The sequence below is a fragment of the Epinephelus fuscoguttatus genome, linkage group LG10 (assembly GCF_011397635.1).
Source record: "Epinephelus fuscoguttatus linkage group LG10, E.fuscoguttatus.final_Chr_v1".
Taxonomy (NCBI): domain Eukaryota; kingdom Metazoa; phylum Chordata; class Actinopteri; order Perciformes; family Serranidae; genus Epinephelus; species Epinephelus fuscoguttatus.
In genome coordinates, this window is record NC_064761.1 from 37,631,363 (window position 1) to 37,650,845 (window position 19,483).

General features: G+C 41.3%; 1 protein-coding gene across 8 annotated transcripts in view; it reads left to right on the forward strand.

Moving 5' to 3' along the window:
- Positions 1-19,483, forward strand: part of LOC125895302 (LIM domain containing preferred translocation partner in lipoma) — a 253,387-nt gene that overhangs the window by 171,456 nt on the left and 62,448 nt on the right. For all 8 annotated transcript variants that reach the window (XM_049587035.1, XM_049587036.1, XM_049587030.1 and 5 more), the window contains one exon: positions 10,166-10,262. In XM_049587035.1, the coding sequence (XP_049442992.1) occupies positions 10,166-10,262 (97 nt within the window). The remainder of the gene's footprint in view (positions 1-10,165; positions 10,263-19,483) is intronic.

The window sequence follows — 19,483 nt, forward strand, 5'->3', positions numbered from 1 at the left end:
TGATTATGTCTTTCTTTAGTTTGTGCTGATCATGCAGGAAATGTTAAGCTATTGTAGAAAGCTAAAACAATTGCTCTAGGTTTAAGGTGCAGCTTTTGGTTTTACAGGAAGTGAAACAGAAGCTGATAGATGACTGCAGGTTTTAGAGACACAGATTAGTGCTGTTTCGCAGCTGTCTTTCATTGGCCTCTCTCTACAGCGTTTTCCCCTTCTGGTTATCACTTTCAGCTCAGTGGGTAGTGCTGTTTATGCAGTGGCTCTCAATCTCATTGTCTTCGCACGTTACATTTCAACTGTGCAAAAAAACAACAACAAAAAAAGGCCGACCTGAATATGAGGATACAGCTCATGATTCCTCAAAAGTTCAACTGGAATTTGAATTGTCCTCACTTTTTGTCTGAGGAAATGAACATTATAATGTCACTACAGCTGTTGTGCTCAATTTTACAGTTGTCTAAAGAGAAAAACAGTTTCTGGCACATTTGTAGATGCTGTTAAGTGACATTTGAAGGCCCTGGTTGCTAAGAGACGCACCGTAAACCAGTCCTTTAGGGTTCAAACATAGCCTGCTATACATTTGTGAAAGTTTGGGACCTGAGTCCACGTTTATAAAGAGGTCATGTAGCCCGACACCACAACATGAACCACAAATATCTGATTAAAAAGACAATACCCATGGTGTTAACTAAAGCTTACAGCTAGCTCTACTATCTTATTTATGTTGCAGCTGTCGACTGTATAAAATAATGGACTTTGTTGCCAGCATGAAAAAAAACCTAAAACAAAAAGTGACACTCGACTTGAAGAATTTCAGTGGATAAAGGGAGGATCTGATCAATGCTGAGAATCTACGACTTTTCGGGGGCAGCTGTAGGCATGACCAAAGTGTTGTCACCCCGGTAGTGTGGGTCCATCAACGTTGCCTTGCACATAAGGTCTTGGCTTGCACAGTGCTGCGACTTAGCTGCTCCTGTGCAGAGCACAAACCATCATCCGTCATTCAACTAAGTGTTGATAACACGCTTAGAATTCTCCGAAATAGAGTTTTTTTATTTGATGAACATTGGCACTGATACACAAAAATGAACTAAAAGGGGTTTTATTTCTATTCTACGAAAAAATAAAGAAAGAAAAAAGCAAAATGACATATAATCGGTGTATGCCTGAACACATTCTCACTCCAACCCTGGGTGTGTTGGTTGTTGATGTTTTTGAACATCGTGTCAAGGTCTGCTTGTTGCATTGTCTTCTTTCAAGATACACTTATGTTTCCACAAGAAATTTAACATTGAACTTTCAAAATAAATGCACTGTGTTGGTACAGCAACCCAAATTGATGTCTTTCTCTCTTCAGCAAAAAAAACACATAGTTGAGTTTAGGGATAAAGAACAGGGTTTGGCTTTAGGATCTTACAGAACGTGAACACCACTCTCTGGGGTGAAAGTCGGTGTTTCACCACCTAGATTTTCATCCTTGTCCAGCCGCGTTTCCCCCTGACGCCACTGGGCACCATTAAACTATAACAGCAAGCGGCTGCGTTTCATGCCAACGTTAAAGGGCACGTTTTTTTTTTTGTTGGTTTTTGACACCGCAAGTCACTGCCCAAGCACTGGATTTCGATGACTCTAGAGTGAGGCCGGGTTCGTCTGAACACAGCGTAACACCGGTAACATGACCATGGCGACAAGCATAATCATCTCTAGTCATTCATCACATCCATTGACTGTTTAATATAATGGACTGGCCTCTGTGACATCACTCAGGATGGAGCTCTGGAGGATCGAGTGCTAGAACTGACTCGCAGACAGCCTGTCACTCAAACCGGCTGCACTCTCTTAATAATGCGCAAATTTAAGCCTTAATAGAATTTAAACAGGTGAGTTATATAAAATTCACCCCCCGTCACGAACGGGGAAATTACAGATAGAGACCTGAACCATTTTTTTGCACCAGGCTGTAAAGGTGTTTATCTCTGCTGTAAGGTTGAGCATTTTAACATGAGGGTCTTTGGGTATTGAATCGCTCTTGGAGCCAGCCTGAAGTGGCCGTTAGAGGAACTGCAAGTTTTGGCATCTCAGTATTGGCTTTATTTATCAGCCCTCACAGTTGCTGCTTGGTTGCTGCAGTTACTCAGTGTTTCTATGGTGAAAGGACTGAAGAGCTCTGGTGATTTTCTTATCAGTGGGATGATGCAGATAATGAAGTCATTAACGTGATTTGCATTCTTTACAAACCTGCAGTAAAATACATCTTTTTACCAGACTGTGTTGTATAGCTTTTTTGTTGATCATTTTGAATAATTAGGTTGTTATCAATGAAGAGTTCATGTCATGGAAACTGGACTGTGCACTGTAACAGCGTAATTAACCAAATGAGTCTCCACTGTGAAAAATCTTGTATTAGCACACTTAGACAGCGTCTTTTATGATGTCATACTATTATAAATCAATCAATCAATCAATCAATCAATCAATCAGTTTTATTTATAAAGCCCAATATCACAAATCACAATTTGCCTCACAGAGCTTTACAGCATACAACATCCCTCTGTCCTTTGGACCCTCATAATGACATAATGAAATCTAAATAACAGCACAGTTATAACAGTAAGATGATCAGCTGATCCCAGAGCTGTGCAGGAGAACTGATCTTATCAGCGTCGCTAAATAAATTGTATTCTATTTGTCTGACTGCTGTAGAGGAAAGTCCCTTATTTTCCTCCAGCTCTGGCAGTACACAGGATATACTGTATACAGTCATGTATCCAGTCATTGGTCAGATATTTGCTTAAGTACAGTTTTATTTGTGGCTATGTAACATCAATAACTGTAATATGACGATGGTGGAACAAAGTAAACTTTGTTTTAGCCACCAACATAAAGTCATATATTGATGTAAAACCACTTATTCATTCCATTTCCCCATTTTTTAAATGTCTTTGTCATCTCCCACAGTGATGTCTCGCTTGAACTGTGCTACACTGCCCCCATGACATCCGGTGGTTTCGCTTTCTTTCATCAGTTTCCGTAGCCGTTCAGAAAACATGGACAAATATGGACGAAATGATCATAGAGTATGGAAAGAAGGCTCCATCTGTGTCAATATACACAGCTAACATTGAGCAGAAATGAGCCTTAAGGATGACTTGTGTTTTTGCCCATATCACTGTCCCATTCAGCTTTTTTTTATACCTCCGTATCTGCAACAGCCGTGGGTGGAGGGATTATGTTTTTGAGTTGTCCATCCATCCATCCATCCATCCATCCATCCATCCATCCATCCAAAGAGATTCAAAGATTCAAAATGAACTGATTGGATTTTGGTGGTCAAAGGTCACTCAGTATGTTTACATGCACAGTATAGTTACAGTTACAGCTCAACTAGGCCATTTAATTGGACTACTGTCCTTCTCCCAGTATAGTTTTTTGAAGAGATCGCTTTCACTTGTTTTCCTCCCATCTGTGTTTTTTTTTTAATATTTAACTCCTCCTGCTAACACAGCATGAGCTGTGTCCCCTCGTCCGTCCAAAAATGCACGGCTCTGGAAGTTGATTTTGCCCTGTTGTTACTGGTTTCTTCTCCTGTTACGCATTCAATACTTTTTGACTTCCGGGTCAAAGCCTGGGGCAGAAATTGTCGAGCATGCGCAGAGCGCCTCGGACAGTTTGGGTCTGATTGACTGTATACATGCAGGAGTAATTCAGCTCCATATCACATTATCTGGGTGTGTTAGTCCCATTGTGAGAAATTTAATTTTAGTAATAAGTGATTAACATATTTGCATGTATTTTAAAAGTCCAGTTTGACTGTAACCTGATGTCCGTCCCATTCTTGTGAACATAAATGAGTCTGGATAGACATGGATGTAAACTGCAACTTGACTAGTTAGCGGAAGCGTTCAACTGCGAGGCGGTGATTTGAGCTTTGGTCTTTGGTCAATTCGTTTTTTTCTTTTTGCTGATCCTGCCCCATTATCAGCCATAACCACAAAATATAATGACAAAAATATAATTCTGGCTTCCTTTTAACTGGCTTGCATACTACTCACTGCCAAACTGTGCCTGAGAAAATGTAAACACTCATCCCATCCGCATGTCGTTAATTGTTCTGTCTGATTTCGCAGGGAATCGGACCCAGGGACCGACATTGCCTAAACAAAAGTAGCCAATCTTCTCGCCAATGTTTTTGTTTGTTTATGCAGGTCATATAGAGCCATCAGTATCAAACTGAGTGTTTCATAATCGGTTAAAAACTCCTTTTAGTGACTTTAAAAGACAAAATAATGGTGTTGGAACACTTTGTTGTTGCTGAAATGCATAAGGTCAGTGGCCTTTGACGCTTTTCACCTTTTCAATGAGCCCACACAGTGTTTTCTATGTCTTAGTAGAAATACATTTTAATTTCAGTTTGACTTAAATAGTTTTTCCTCAAGTAATGTATAACTAAGTAATGTCGGAACGAGCGGAGTTGACCTGTGTCGTGCTCTGCCAGGATTTATCCTACAGATCTGCAAGTTCTGCACCATAGTAGGCGATGATATGTAAATAGTTCCAGCTTCCTGTTCACTTGAACTCCTTTGTTCCACCTCCACTAACAAAGGTGTAAATCAGATGCCCTGAGAACGGTTGTCTCTCCCATTCACTCTCTATCACTGCAGCAGAAGCAGCAAAGACAGAGCCCGAGGTTTGGTTCTTAGTGGGACACGATGCTGTCAGGGCATCAGGTGAGAGCATGTACCGAGCCCCCTCCGCCCACTCCCCTCCACTCCACTCCTCACTTAATCAGTTCTGACACAATGCCAATTCCACAGTGGGTGGTGCGCACACAGCTTTATTCATAGACGTGGCAGTCGGGCAGTGATCAGCTCCCAGACTCTGCTTTGTCTGCTCACCTTTCACTGTTATGCCGTCTCAGGCAGCACGCAACAGTGGTCACTTCCAGATGTTATTGTTGTTTTTGATTCTAAGTGGTCTGGCATTTAACAAGGGTTTGTCAAGTGGATGGCATTTGATGGTCCATCAGGATGTCTTACAGGGGTATTACAACTGATTACAAAGCAGATGGCAGATGACCTGGGACTATAAGCCCTGACATACTGGGGAAACGGTGGAGAATAGGTGCAGCTTTTAACCCAGTCGCCACTGAATTTAAGCACTAACTTCAATGAAACTGTGGCTGGGTGTCCTGAGGGCGTAGGCAAACAATTTACTGAACTGAGCCAGACGTAACTAAAAAATGTCTGCGGCACGTATAGCTGCTGTACGGTTTCTATTGTTGCCTCTGAAAAGCTGAACAGGAACTGCGAAGCAATCATAAAGCATGCAGGGAAGCAATTTCTTTCTCTTATTCAAGTGAAAAATTATTCCGTGCTGTCACAAAAGACTCCCTAACAAGGTGCTTTAAACTCTCTGGCAGTGCATTGCTGCAGGGTGTCAAAGAGTGGATAAGCTATAAATGAAGCTTAAACTCAAAAGTCTGTTTCTGGTAATAGCAGCATTTCGTTCCCTCTCCAATGTGCTTTTGATGTGGAGCTAAGATTAACAGTGTTAAATCGTCCTCTTCACTGTCTCAAAGTAACAACACAGGCATAATGAGCAGATTGTTGACAACAAGAGCACTTCTTTGAGGCGCACGAATATTGTACAGACTTATTATCTTTTCTTTTGTGCAGGTAGTTGTATTAGAATTCAACCCCCTCCATGCAAACCTCCATTGACCATTGTGTATTATTAAAAAAAAGGCCATGTAATTTGAGTCGACAATAGAGGAACATCCAACCACTGAGGAATGTTCCTTTCATCTCCTCCTAATCCTCCATGATGTGATCCTGGCCGTTTATGGTTGAGTGGCTAAAGAGGCGCAAGGTGCCAAAGAATCCAGGAGCTCCGGCCCAGCTGCTCTCCAGAGAGCGCTCTGGCATGGCAGAGAGATTTGCACGTCGAACGTGTCGATCCCTCAGAGTTAATGAGGCTTACTGTTTGGGCTTCCATTATCAGGCCTGCTGCATCCTGAGCCGGGGCGAGCTAAAGTCATGCATCATAAAGTCCTCAACGCTCCTTGATACATAGTGGACAGTAATCAGAGCTCAGCGTTTTTCACTGTTTCTGGAAATAAACTCTTCAGACCGTTGCATGTCTTCACATCAACCTGATGCACATTTACAAAATTGCGAAAAGCTTACATCTAATCTTCCCAAGACCTAAACTGCTCAGGATGTTGGTTGAAATTGAAAAGGTCACACCATGTAAGTATTTGGGTATTATCATTGACCAGAACTTATCATTCAAACCACACATTAAAAATCTTGTTTCCAAGCTGAAACTTAAAGTCCAGATGAAAGAGTATCGTGATGTATTTCTGAGTGGAACAGGACAGGCGGGAGCGATATAACGTTGGAGGAGACTTGATTTGATCTTTGAAAAGTGGGCGTGTCATAACATCGAGGCCCCGACAGTTTAACATTGAAGGGATAGTAGTATCTGTCAGGAAGAAAGAGACAATGTCCACTGTGTCAGCTGTGTATTGTTAGTTGCTGAAAGGGTTCATTGTAAAATGCCTTGTGCATAATCTGGAGCTTTCACAGTTTCACTCCTCTCAAAGTGAATAAATCCTAGCCAGCAGGCCAGTAACCAAAGTATTTAGGGGCAACAGAGACACACTGATGTAGCATACTGTTGCTAGCTTGCTAACTTAATCTTAGTTCTGTGCAACTAAAAGTTGCAGCTCGATTGATGGGTGGATGTTGTGATATTATTGGATGGAACTGATCGATACTAGCTTACTCCAGCACACGCCATATTTCGTGTTAAAGGAAGAAGAAGAGCATATATTGTTTAAAAGTTTTACCATATGACCAGGGATTTGATTTAAAAGAGCCTAAAAGGTATTTTTCATTTAATTAAGGAACTGTACAAATAAGTATTTTTCCTTGAGCCTCCCGGAGTGGTTGTCAGAAAATGTATGACCCTCCCTCCAGTTTGAGTCGAATTAGTTATTAGATTTTTAAAACATAGCCTTTGATATTTGAAAGTTAAAAGTTGAAGATGAAATCCTTGAGATGAAAAAAGCCTGCCTAAGATGGTGCAAACAGTTTATTTTAAATGAGACGTAGAATTAAGTGATTTTGATGGAATATCACTATTTTAGCACGGATTTGTTTTGGGGTTTTTTTTCTGATAGAAGTGGTCGTCGCACATAATGTGTCCAAGGGCCGTCGCATATTTTAAAATCCAACTATAATTTCTGAGGCGAGAATTAGGTAGCTTAATAGCGAGCCATCCCGCAGTCTCCACGTCGCCCTGCTAGATGATTGTTTGCCAGAAGAAAAGCAGACAGAGGCTCTAGAGACGGACGCAGCAGTGGCTGTAGCAACTCGAATTCAACATGGTGCACACTAGTGCTGCACGATTTCATAAAAATGTGTGATTGCGATTTGAGTGGACAATATCACGATTTGCGATTGCGCTTACAATATAATACATTATGGTATCATTATTCTTCTTGCTTGATTCACTGTTTCCCCTCCATTATATTAGGGGGGCCCTGACCTGACCTGACCTGACCTGACCTGATGTAGTTATTTTATGGACAGTGTGTTAATAACCATCAACAGACTGAGCACATTCAAACACGCTGCTCACACAGCAGCGCAGCACGGCACTGTACACACAGCGGAACGAGCATATGTTGCGTTCAGGCGTTGTCACGTAAATGACAGTAGTTTGTTATGGAGTCTGTGATTTCCCCATGACACTTACAAATGTTTGCATAACTGTGCTTGGATGTTGTTTTATGAGTAGTGGCTTTCAGTTGTCTCTTTGTCTTTCACGTTACACGGGTCTCTTGCTTTCTCTCGCATGCACTCTTCCTACTTTTCTCTGTGCTGTCTCTTGTGCTGATATAGATTGGTCCTGTTGCTGCGGGACGTGGCGACTTTAACTTTTATACTTACACAGCACGTCTTTCTGTTCAACGTCGCCGTCGCTGCACCTGAAAATATCGCCATGTAACAGACGTTTTTTCGCCACCAACTCAGCCTGTTCATGGTCTTGCTCATGCTCTTCTTCAGCGTCTGTGTTGGTCACTGCTACACGCCGGCTGCACGCACCAGGATAGCTTGTGGGTGTGATGTCAACAAACTCCACACACTGCAGGAGAGGCAGTCACGTTTACAGGCACACACGTTAACATTTATTTACATTAAATCGCAAATCTCAGCCTTTTATGCGGTTATGTAATCGCACAGCCTGACATCGCGATTGCGACTGCGATTAGATTAATCGTGCAGCACTAGTGCAAACCCCAGCATCGTGGTTCACAGCAGGCTGGGTGTAATCTGTGCAAAGGCAGCAGCAGAAAGTTTGCGCTCAGCTGGCTGAATTGGAGTCTGTGTCTTTGATTTGTCTGCCATTTTCTGCTTTCTTGCCTGGGCTTTGTTTTTCTTGAAACAGATTTGACGTCACTTACTTACTTGTAGATTACCACAGTAAAACTGGTAACAGCTTTACATCTCTGCATTTGAATTATATCAACTCAGGCACTATAAAACAATTAAAAAAATGTTTTAAAAAAAATCATGATACTTAAGTGACTCATTTTTTTTCTCCATGAGAGGGGAATTTGAGTCAGTTTTAAAGGATCGAGAAAATAGCATGCTGTTTTTTGTTTTGCATTTTAATTAGATGTTGTACTTGCTTATTTGTGGTGTGTTACAATTGTGTTTGTGTTAAGTGTTGTAACAATGTTTATGCTGCTCTCTTGGCCAAGACCTTCCTAAAAAAAAAAAGATTTTTTTTTATCTCAGTGAGACTTTTACCTAGTTAAATAAAAGATATAAGAATAATAATAACTGTGGTGTTGAAAATCCACCTACTTTATTAATATTCTTGAAACCTTGACTGACACATACAATGAGTCGAATTAATGAAAATTACATGCATACAAATTTAGTCATCAATAATACCAGAAGACTCGATCTGTAATTACTCTTTCATTCTGAATACAAAAACATTTCTTCACTCAATCTCCTATTGACAAATCTGATTCCTTTATGTGACACAGTAAACCACGGATAAATAAGTACAAAACCAGACCAGTCGCTAACATCCTCCCAGCTCCCAGACGTCACAATTAGGAACACCTCAAAGGTCAGCTCAGATCTCGCCCCGCGTTACAATATTGAAAATCAAATCTACTGTAAAGATCCAGCCGGCCCCAGATCTAGGGAAGGTCATCCGAGTGTCACTGATTTCTGAAAAAGCTCAGCCGCGCAGCACGAAAGGAGTCAAGTTCAGGCCTCCAGGGTGTCTGCAAAGGACACACACCTGTGACGGGATTGCGCCGCGAGCTGGGGCTGGGAGCTGGGGGATGGGGGGGGTGGGGGGTGGGGGTAGCTGTATTCTGCGGCTCCTCGGATGATTGGCAGAAAATGTCAGGCACGACACGTCAGCCCCATACAGACACACAGCAGGCAGATGTCAGAGACTGCATGATAAGAGGGAGGCCAGGCTCACAAGGAAGGGAAGGAAGTGGCATCTTCAGAGAGTTATGTCATCCTTCTGAAATCTCTTACAGATTAGGCCTCAGCACAGCTCACACCTAAAGTCTTTTGTGCTCAGAGTACGAAAAAATAACTATCTCCTGACCTATCACCCAAATGTACAAGACTTAAAAAGTAGCTTCCCTCTAATGTTTGCCTCCCCTTTTCCTTCTGTTATCATTATTTTTCCAAAATAAAAGGATTAGTCAGGGTCACAGTTTTTTCCACATGCTTGTATTGCACAGAAGGATATGCACAACCTTCTGGGCTGCACACCACTGGGGCCTGAGCCAGGGTCAGATATCTCAGAGGGGGAAGGCAGACTGAAGATCGTCCACTGCATTTTAATTACAGTGAATGTGTTTTGTTTGACCTTGAGAGAGTGCTTCATTCTGATTTATTGAAGTCAGGTTTTTGTGAATCTTTAAGTTGAATCTGGACATATTTTGTTAAGTAATGTATCCTTGCACTTTTTACTTTGCATTTTAAGCAGCATTTGTAAGGCATAGAGCACAGGTGACATTCATCAGTGAGGTGGAAATAAATACAAGAAACCGCTGAAAATGCTCTTCATTGCCTCGCTCGGCTTTGTGAATCACAACTATGTTCTTTTCCCCTGTTCTCAGGGCGGTGCACCCATGGCCCACCCTGAGGACGAGCTGGAGCGCCTGACCAAGAAGATGCTGTTTGACATGGACCACCCACCATCTGAGGAATATTTTGGTAAGAGAGATCATGTCACACACACACACACACACACACACACACACACACACACTTGGTTGGCATTAGCCTTTTTCACAGAAGACATTTTGACACAGGTGTAAGTAATAGAATAAGTGATTGTTGGATTCCATTTAGCTGCTTTGGTTTTAGGAAGCCTGGTATTGTGTCACACTGTCATGGTTTACTGAGACAGTGTTAAAGGAATAGTTCACCCACACATGGTATGAATTGCATGTTGCCCTCACCTCCCTCTGCTCTCTGTGGTCCTAGAAAAGTTTTCTGTCTTGTGGTGTTAAAGGGGAACTTTGGTATTTTTTAACCTGGTCCCTATTTTCCCATGTTTTTCTGGGACTAAGTGACTAATAGGAACAATTTGTGTCTTGTTTATTGTATATTTTTGTTTGTACTCATGCTTCCTTTTTTGCTCTATTCACTTTGCTGCCATTACTGTGAATTTACCCACTATGAGAGTAAAAAAAGGATTATCTTATCTCAATTTTCTGAAATTGCTCCATGAGCAAGAGTGCGGCAGCCAGCAGTGGTGAAACATGCTGCTACTCGTGGCAATATCGCACCGTCAATGTACGTCCAATTAAAGTGCTTGTTTTTGCCACTGACAGGTTCAGATTGTTATTTTAAGTGTCTGATGAATAAATAAAAAGTTTTCATTTACCTTTCGCTTGATCTGGTCTGGTCTGAAATCATGTGAGTTGAGTTGTTGTAGAAAAGCAAACAGACCTGATCAAGAGAAGGATAAAGATAAACATTTTGTGTCTCTGTAGGGCTCCTCTCCATAATAATCTGAGCCTGTCAGTGGCAAAAACAAGTGATGATGTATATAGCAGTGTGTACATTGCAGCCAGAATCGGGCTACTTGGCATAGCCGTCTCTCTCAAAACTGGACCACTTTCAAAATTTTTTGTTTCCATTAGTCACTGTGACACAAAAACATGGGAAAATGAAAGCATATCAGTGCCAGTGGACTTTAACGGCCAAATGAAAGACAGCGGTTATTGAACACCTGAAATTCCTGTGCAGCATTTCCAGCGTCTTGCATCTACACGTACGCTCATGGAAATCCAAACAAAACTGTTTTTGCTTAACTATTTCTATACAACATACCGTTTTTCGGATGATAGACGGTTGCATGTACAACAAATTGCTCCATAGGAAATGCCGCCATTAAAAATGTTTTTTGTTTTTTTTTTCTGGTACTGGGCTTGGGTGGTATCACGATTATTATGGTTTACCAGGGTATTTAAAAATCCAGATAGTACAATTTTCAATACTGTCAAAAATACAGACAAATATAGATTAAAAATGAATTCACCAGTCGCAGGGGTTCGTGGGGTTTTGTGTAGTGCCGCACACAAATACTAATAGTAATAATTATAATAATAATAATAATAATAATAATAATAGTAATATTTGGGTTAATAAATTCTGTAGTATTCTTACTACAGTGCAAAAAGAATCATTTATTAAGGAATTTAACATGAATCACTGACTTCAGTCCCCTTTGGACATTGAGACACAAGATTTTAGCTCGACCAGACTGGTGGTGGACAAAGTATTCAACAACATGACTTGAATGAAAGTAAAGATACTCTTGGTCAAATATTACTCCAATACAAGTGAAGTCATTTTTTTTTTTTTTTTTTTTACTTAAGTGAAACTGCACCAACTGATTAACATACAAGTAAAGAACAGTCCCTTCATAAGTAAAGAACAGTCCCTAAAGTGCGGTGAGGTTTGTGGATGGTTACCTGCCACAAAGACAGAAATGTCAACGGCTCGTTTTTCCTCTGACACAACACATACCTGTGTGCTCGGCTGTTCAGGTACATTTGGGCAGCGATCGCAGTGCACCGAAATTCTCGCGCAAGCCTGTTCACATCAGACGCGGATTTCTCAACGTCGGCTGACAAGCGGTTCTGCTCCCAGCTGTTGTCTACGTCACATTTGGGGCTGTTTTTCCAACATGGGTAACTGCCCGGCTTGACACATTCGCTCGCGGCTTGCGCAGAAAATAGGCCAGACGCCCAAACGATCACTACAGGGCAGCCGCCGCGGCTGGTGTGGATGACACAATCAGTTAACATGGGCGCCGAAAGGAAACTGGCTTCGCTTCTCGGCACTCCGAGGCTATTCACAGCGCTTCCGCGGGCGTGACCAAAGATCGTCTCTGCCTGAAATACGCATTACTCTGCATACGCATTACTCTGCCAGGAAACCAGCCGATACCAGCACTGTTCTACAGTAACAATAAATGCATTTTTTGCTGGTAAAAAAATAACTCGCCAGAGTGGCGAGTGGTCTTAAAAATTTACCAGCCAGTGAAAAATCTACCCGTAATTGGCGAGTGTTAGTTTTGGACCCTGAATACCATCATGTATCGTGTACGCCGGTGAAATTCTAGGAAGGTATAAAGGTATGAAAAATTAGATACCACCTATCTGGGGCCATAGAGAGCCCAGAGAGGTAATTACTATATACAATTGATATTGTTTTTAAGTGAACTATTCCTTTAATTTAAATAGTAACACCTGCTTTCCCTACTAGAACAAGTCAAAATGTTTGCTGTGATAAAAGCTAATATATTGCAAAGGCGGCTTGATGTCTTTTTCCTTTTCTTTTTGTCACGAGAGAATCTGAACCACAAAGTTAAAATCCATAATGGTATTTTTTCAGCATGTTGTTTGAAGACTTATGTTGGAAGGAAGTTGGACAGGACAGTTAGCTATTCACACCTAATTAGCATTTCTAGTTTTAGCCTTGGGCTAACATGTTGGAGTTAGATTCTGTTTGATGCTTGCTGTTTGAAAGCCATACGTAATTTGTCTAACTACATTTATTTTAGATTACTTTTTTTTATATTGTAAACTACTTTCTTTCTGCCAGCAAATACTAAGACAAGTTTTAGCATCAAAATAGCGACAAAATAAAACCGCTGTCCTGACAAATACAGCTACTGAGAGCTTATACAATGAGTTAGTGTTCAAAATTTCTTTAATTCTAGTCTGAGTGTACAAGGCCAGATACTGTATCTTTTCAGCATTACAGGAAATGGTGTAGTGGAGAGTATACGCAAGTATACAGGTATAACCACCCTTTGTCTTTGGCTGTATACGGTACACCGACCTGTCAGCCAAAAAGCCTTTGTAATACATGGAAGAGTTTACCCTCTTCCTCTTCAGTAACCTCCCCATCTCTCCAGTAGCACCCCCATCTCATCAGCTATCACTACACCACTGGGTTTCTGCTTGTTTAGCTAATGAGTCACATCTTCAACAGAAAAAACATGTAACTGTAGAAAAATGGACCAAATGAATAGAGACAGCACTATTTTTTAATATAGGCAGATACAGTTAATACACACATGATACAATACGAATGTCCCAGTTTAGTCAAAGAAAAATGGATCAAATGACGACTTTGTGTGTAACAGATTGTGTAACGACTCAAGAGGAACTCTTGACATGAATCCTACAAGATATTATCTTCTCATGAAACAATCAAATCCACTGTTGTCTAATTTATACACTAATTAAGATACATGTTCTTTATAATACACGCATGAAGCATCACAATAGTCCTTGCCGAGCGCTGGCGTCACACATACTACACAACAGTAATCACATTCACAAAGACAGTGTGGTGATCTTTAGGATCTAACAAGCTCTCACTCACTCATAATGACCTGCTGCTCATTGCTAATTGATTCCTCCCTCCACCTCAGCCTCCTCCTGCTCCAGTTTGCCCCTGTTATGTATCACATATTGAAGTGATATGTGTCTGCTCTGTGTTGCACTGGGGAGGCTCCCAGAGTCATACGCTGATATTCAGCTTCAAAGCGCCGTCTACTAAACAAAAGCATATGATCATTTATGCCATAAGTGGTCCTGTATCGCCTGCTGCGAGCGTCTCTGTCACAACAAGAGTCACTTGACGATGTGGCATTTATAGGTGAGAGTAGCAAAGTGGCTAAAATTAGCCCGTGAGTCACTGTTTGATTCACATGGAACAGTAATACAGGGAACAGCTTTGCAGACACACACACAAGTTTCCTTTTTGATACAGAAGCAGTTGTGAAAACATTAGCGCCGGTAGTAATGATCTCATTAGGAGCACTCACTCTGTTTCACTGTGACATTTTGTGAGGCTTAAAGGAGAAACGGTCTAGAGAAAAATAAACTGTATAAAAAGAAGTGAACGTAGTGTCCAGATCTGAGAAGTGCCTTAAACCTGCATTCTTCTTAATGGCCAGCAGGGGGCGACTCAACTGATTACAGATGGGGAGCCTAATTGTATATAAGTCAATGAAAAAATGACCTGAATTCTCACTTGATTTTAACCTCAGTAAACATTTTCATAATGAGTTTATGGTCTCCATTGCTAGTTTCAAGTCCTCGTCCATACAGCATGATGTTCATTTATAAATTATGGTCCCATTTAGAGTAAAACAGACAATAAAGCAGAGTATGCTAAAGGGCGTGGCTACCACAGTGACCTGTCAATCAGGATTTTTCGTGGGATTTTTTCGTGTTTGGTGTTAGAAGTTTGACCTTTTCAAATTGTGTTTTCACTTTATCAAAGATATTTGTAGCATTTTAGTGGCCTGAAAATGTAGCGATGTTCCCAATGGCTAATTTTCTGACCTTTAAAAAAAAAAAAAAAGTTTTAACCTAGACTAGTTGACTAGCAGTCAAAATTGAGCAAAATTATAAGGTTAAATATCGTCCAAAAAAAATGCTGCATATAGCATGATAGCCATTTAAAATCATTAATTGTGTTTTTATCCAACAAAACATGATAACAACTCAATAAATGAAAGTTTGATGATAATATTTCTTTAAAACAATATTCTTTAGTAAAAGTGCCTGATTATTACAGCAGCATTTTTATGGATGAACGTGATTGCACAAAATAATAATTTTAATTTTAAGTTTATAGGCGTCTAGCAAAAGTAGCATCATTAAATTCACTGGTAAACTAATTGCGCCCACCACTAACTACAGTTTAAGACACTCTGAGGAGTCGGCTGGTTGTTTTTTCTGCTAAGTACATTTAGTTTTAAATTCATTTTTCACTCGTCAAAATAATAATTAGTATTACAGATGCACCCTGCTAACCACGCTAGCTAGCGTTAGCTGATATGTTAGCCTTTGCTTTGCTAGTGGTACTTGGCCCTGCTGTGCTGGTAACCTGTGTTCACTATAGACTGTTGGGCTCATTCAGATCCACCCCTTGCTCCTCCACAGCTCCACTGTGTCATCCAAATATGAACCCTATTTGCACAGAGGTCCCACAATAGGGCCACTACAAAGTCCCCTTATTACGCTGCCTTTGCTTTTTTAAACAGAACCAAACAATGCTACCTTAATGCCGCCCTATTGTGTGAGTTTAGATACCATGCTGGCATCCTGGAAGCAAAAAATAACATGACAATAACAATGATTTACCGTACCTGGTACAGTATATGATGGCTGATCTCGTCCTCTTCTCAGTGCGCACGGAGCTCCTGGACATCATTGTCTTCCCAATTTGCGAACATTTTCAGCCGCTGTTTCTCTTCTTAGAGTTAGCTGTTAACTGCTGCAAGCTGCCTTTAAAATCTCCCATTGGTTGGTTCCACACAAAACATGTCGTCAAAACGTCACATTCTCTCTGTCCCTCCAGCCAGACAACTCTGTTCTCCCATCCTGCGATCATACCTTTTAGGCATGCAGTGTAAACAGGGCCATGGTAACTTTTGGCTCCAATAAACCAAAATGGCGATGACCAAAGTGCCGAACTTGAGGCTTTAAAACGGTTGTCCATAAAAGAATGGATGACATCATGGTGGGGATGTCGACTTCTTTTATATAGCCTGCCGTCAAAAACTACTGGTTGTGCTACAAAACCAAACCCATGTCACATTTAGGAATCAAACAATGTGGGACAGTGGGTTAATAGAATAAAACTGGCATAAGGTTTCCTAGATTAGCCCACCCAGTGACCCACAAAGTTAGTTTTGTATCACAAGAACAATGTTTTTGGAAAATGGCTGGAGGCTGCGGAGTACAGTGCAGGTGTGTGTGATACAGACGAGGTTAACCTAGTATTCTTGGTACTTCTTATCTGTTGATTTCCAAGTGTAGACACAGTAGCAGATCCACCAGTCTGGGAAGCAGTCCTCAAGGTAGAGTCTCAAAACTATATCATTGTGATCAAAGGATAAGGCACGACTCGTGCTTGGGGTATGATGAGAATGAGAGATAAAGGCTTTGGACAGATGAAACATCCTGATTTTGATAAAACTCTGTATCTTGTTTGATTGTCCAGCGGTATTTTTTACAGTATTTCTCCTCCTTTTTTTTCTCCTCTGAAGCACTTGATATTTAATTTAGTTCTCATTTGAAAAAAAATATAACCGCCAGGATTAAACAAAATACCAATTTCAATACTATTTCACAAAATAGGATTCAAAAGAGAAGGATTCTGTGCATTTATATTTCATTTCTATTTTTCCGCCCTCTGTACCCTCCGCTGCCAGCGAGTGCCATCCCTCTGCTGCTCTCGTCTCTAGCCTTTAATCCCCTTTGCCCTGGAATTAATTCCCATGCCCATTAGATACCTCACTCAATACATTCAATAGGACTCTGGAGCTGGCTTTATATCAGCACATAATCACACAGCACACCCATGATAGCATGTGTAGGTGTATTATAGCTACAGGGACATGTATTTAACTGGTATTAAGGGATATTCGGCTTCACGTTGGTGCGCGCTGATGTAAAGACCTTAATTGGTCCACATTAGACATAGGTCAAATGGATCTGCTGGCTTAAGCAAAGTGTAGTCATTTTACAGAGGCATGGCCCTCAAAGCCTTGTTGGCCTAATTTTTGGGTGAATGGGTATGCGATGCAGTCCTGGCTTGAACCCTGTGTACTGCTATACCATGCATGCAGTTGCCACTATAAGGCAGAGTGGCTGAAGGCTAGTGAAACAAGGACATGGGAGTTGAGAAATGGGTCATATGTGAGCTGAGGTAGCCAGAACAAGTTAGGGATAGCGTGTGCGTCCCCAGCTGACAGCGGCTGGCTGTTACTGGAGTGGTGGGGGGAGTGTGTGTGTGCGGAGGGAGCGAGGAGGGTCATCTTGTGGTTAAACAAGGCGACAGCTGAATTCACTGAGAGATAGAAAGAGGATGAGGGCAGGAGCCTGACTGCAGGGACTCATTAGAAGAGAGTTCAAGCACAGGCACATGCCGTTCTGCAAATCCACAGAGCCCCTGTCCTCCCCCGCTGAATAATGTACATATCACCACCACGGTAACGTTTAAACTTTAGTCCGGCATGTTCTTTACTGTACGTGCAGGGCTGTGGGATAATCAGTCCCAGAGCATGAGACTTTTGTAATTACAAAGAACCTAATGGCACACAAGCCTCCTCTTCTTTTTTTTGGTGGGGTACAGGGGGAAGAGGGCTGCTGAAACCCTAAGGCTAGTAATTAACAAGATTAATCAAAGTGGGGCTGCGATCTCTGGCGCACTACTGGACTGGATCATTGTCTTCCTATAGCAAAGTTTTATTGGTGTCACTAATGTCTGTGATGAGCTTCTAATCTGAAGCAGCTATACAGAGTTTCATTGGTCCAGAGGGGGTTAATTGAATTGAATTAACGTTACACTCCAGCTCTGTGATGTCACAGGGAAACTTTTCAGAGGACTCAATAGACTTCCATCTGTAGTTACACAACATTATCATGCTTTTTTACAACAACTTCAGTGCTGCAATTACACCAGTCACAGCAATGAGGACTTTTTTTTGGTGGCAAAACAGGCAGATAAAAAGCAGCCGTTCTCAAATGCAACACTCCTCAAAACTGTAAAGAAAAAAAAAAAAGAAAAAAAACCTGAAAATTGTTCAGTATAAAAGAACGTCTTTTCTTGCGAGAAACCCAGTTTTCCAGCCAGAAATTCCTCCTATGATTGAAGCTTCTTTGAAAAGCAACTGATTAGTCCTGATTTAGAGTTCCAGATTAGATTTGAGTAATCTGAAAGAGCCTTTTCTCCAAATGTCATCATCCGTCATATTTAATCCACTTAGGTTGTGCGTAGGTGTACTGTGTTTGTGGAAATCTAATAAGACACAGCTACTCAGCTTGCAGTACAGATGCCTTGGCATTTGTGCATCAGAGGAACTTACAATATTTTGTCATCACTACATTTCTGTCAACCAAAACCAGGACATAAAGCTGAATAATTGAAAGGATGAGATGCTCTGCATTATTTACAATTAGTGATGATGATACTTATGCAGTGTAGTTCATTCTGCCGCAGAGAATCTGTTTTTATTTCTCCTTTTAATACCAAAATGACAAGTTGAGAATTCCTTCATGTGATCCCAGACATTCAGTATCTCACTGTATAGAATTAAAAAAGATGTGCAATTTTAATATCCAATCAATATTTATGTGATTTTCCAGTGAGATTTTTGAGCCGTGGCATAAATGTTTTTGTAATGTTATTATCAGATGGTAGAGAGATAGTCAGTGGAAATAAACAGAGAGATTCATTTGGGCATACTGTACTCCACGCAGGACTCGGAGCTGTCGGGAAAGCCTTTCCTCCTGGTTTGAGCTAGCCTTTGTTTTATGATAAGAGCCAGAGAAGAAAAGGCAGGCTTTGCCATTTTCCCTCATAATGTCAGCTGGAGGAGCCCTCATAATTTATAAGACACCTCGCATGAAATGTTCATGAGGAATCTTGGAAGAGATACAAATGGCAGTGTAGCTCCAGTAACAGTACAGGCCAGAGGAGTCAGAACAGATCAGCTAAGGTAATTGGGTCAGAAAAAGTTTAGGTTCACACAGTGTGCTCACAGAGCGGAGCTGCCTGTGTTTCTTTATAACACAACTGAGCATCATAACTTAATGTATTAATAGGCTTCCAGTTTAGACAGCTTTGTGCATTGTCTAAGATACTCTGGTGGAATTCATTTGCATATTACTGAGGTCGCCCTCAGCAACCTCTTAGGAGTTTGCTTTTAGATGTGCCTCTACATGTCATAACAAGTGGGATGTGTGTCAGAGTAAAACCTTTCTGCTGGCTTAAAAAGACGCCCCCCCCCCCAACCTCCTCAGCCCCCCCAACCCTGCTTCCCCACCACGCTCCACCTCCACAGTCTCCAAATGCCTTTGGCCAACCGTCTCCCCTAATACAGATAACTGTTT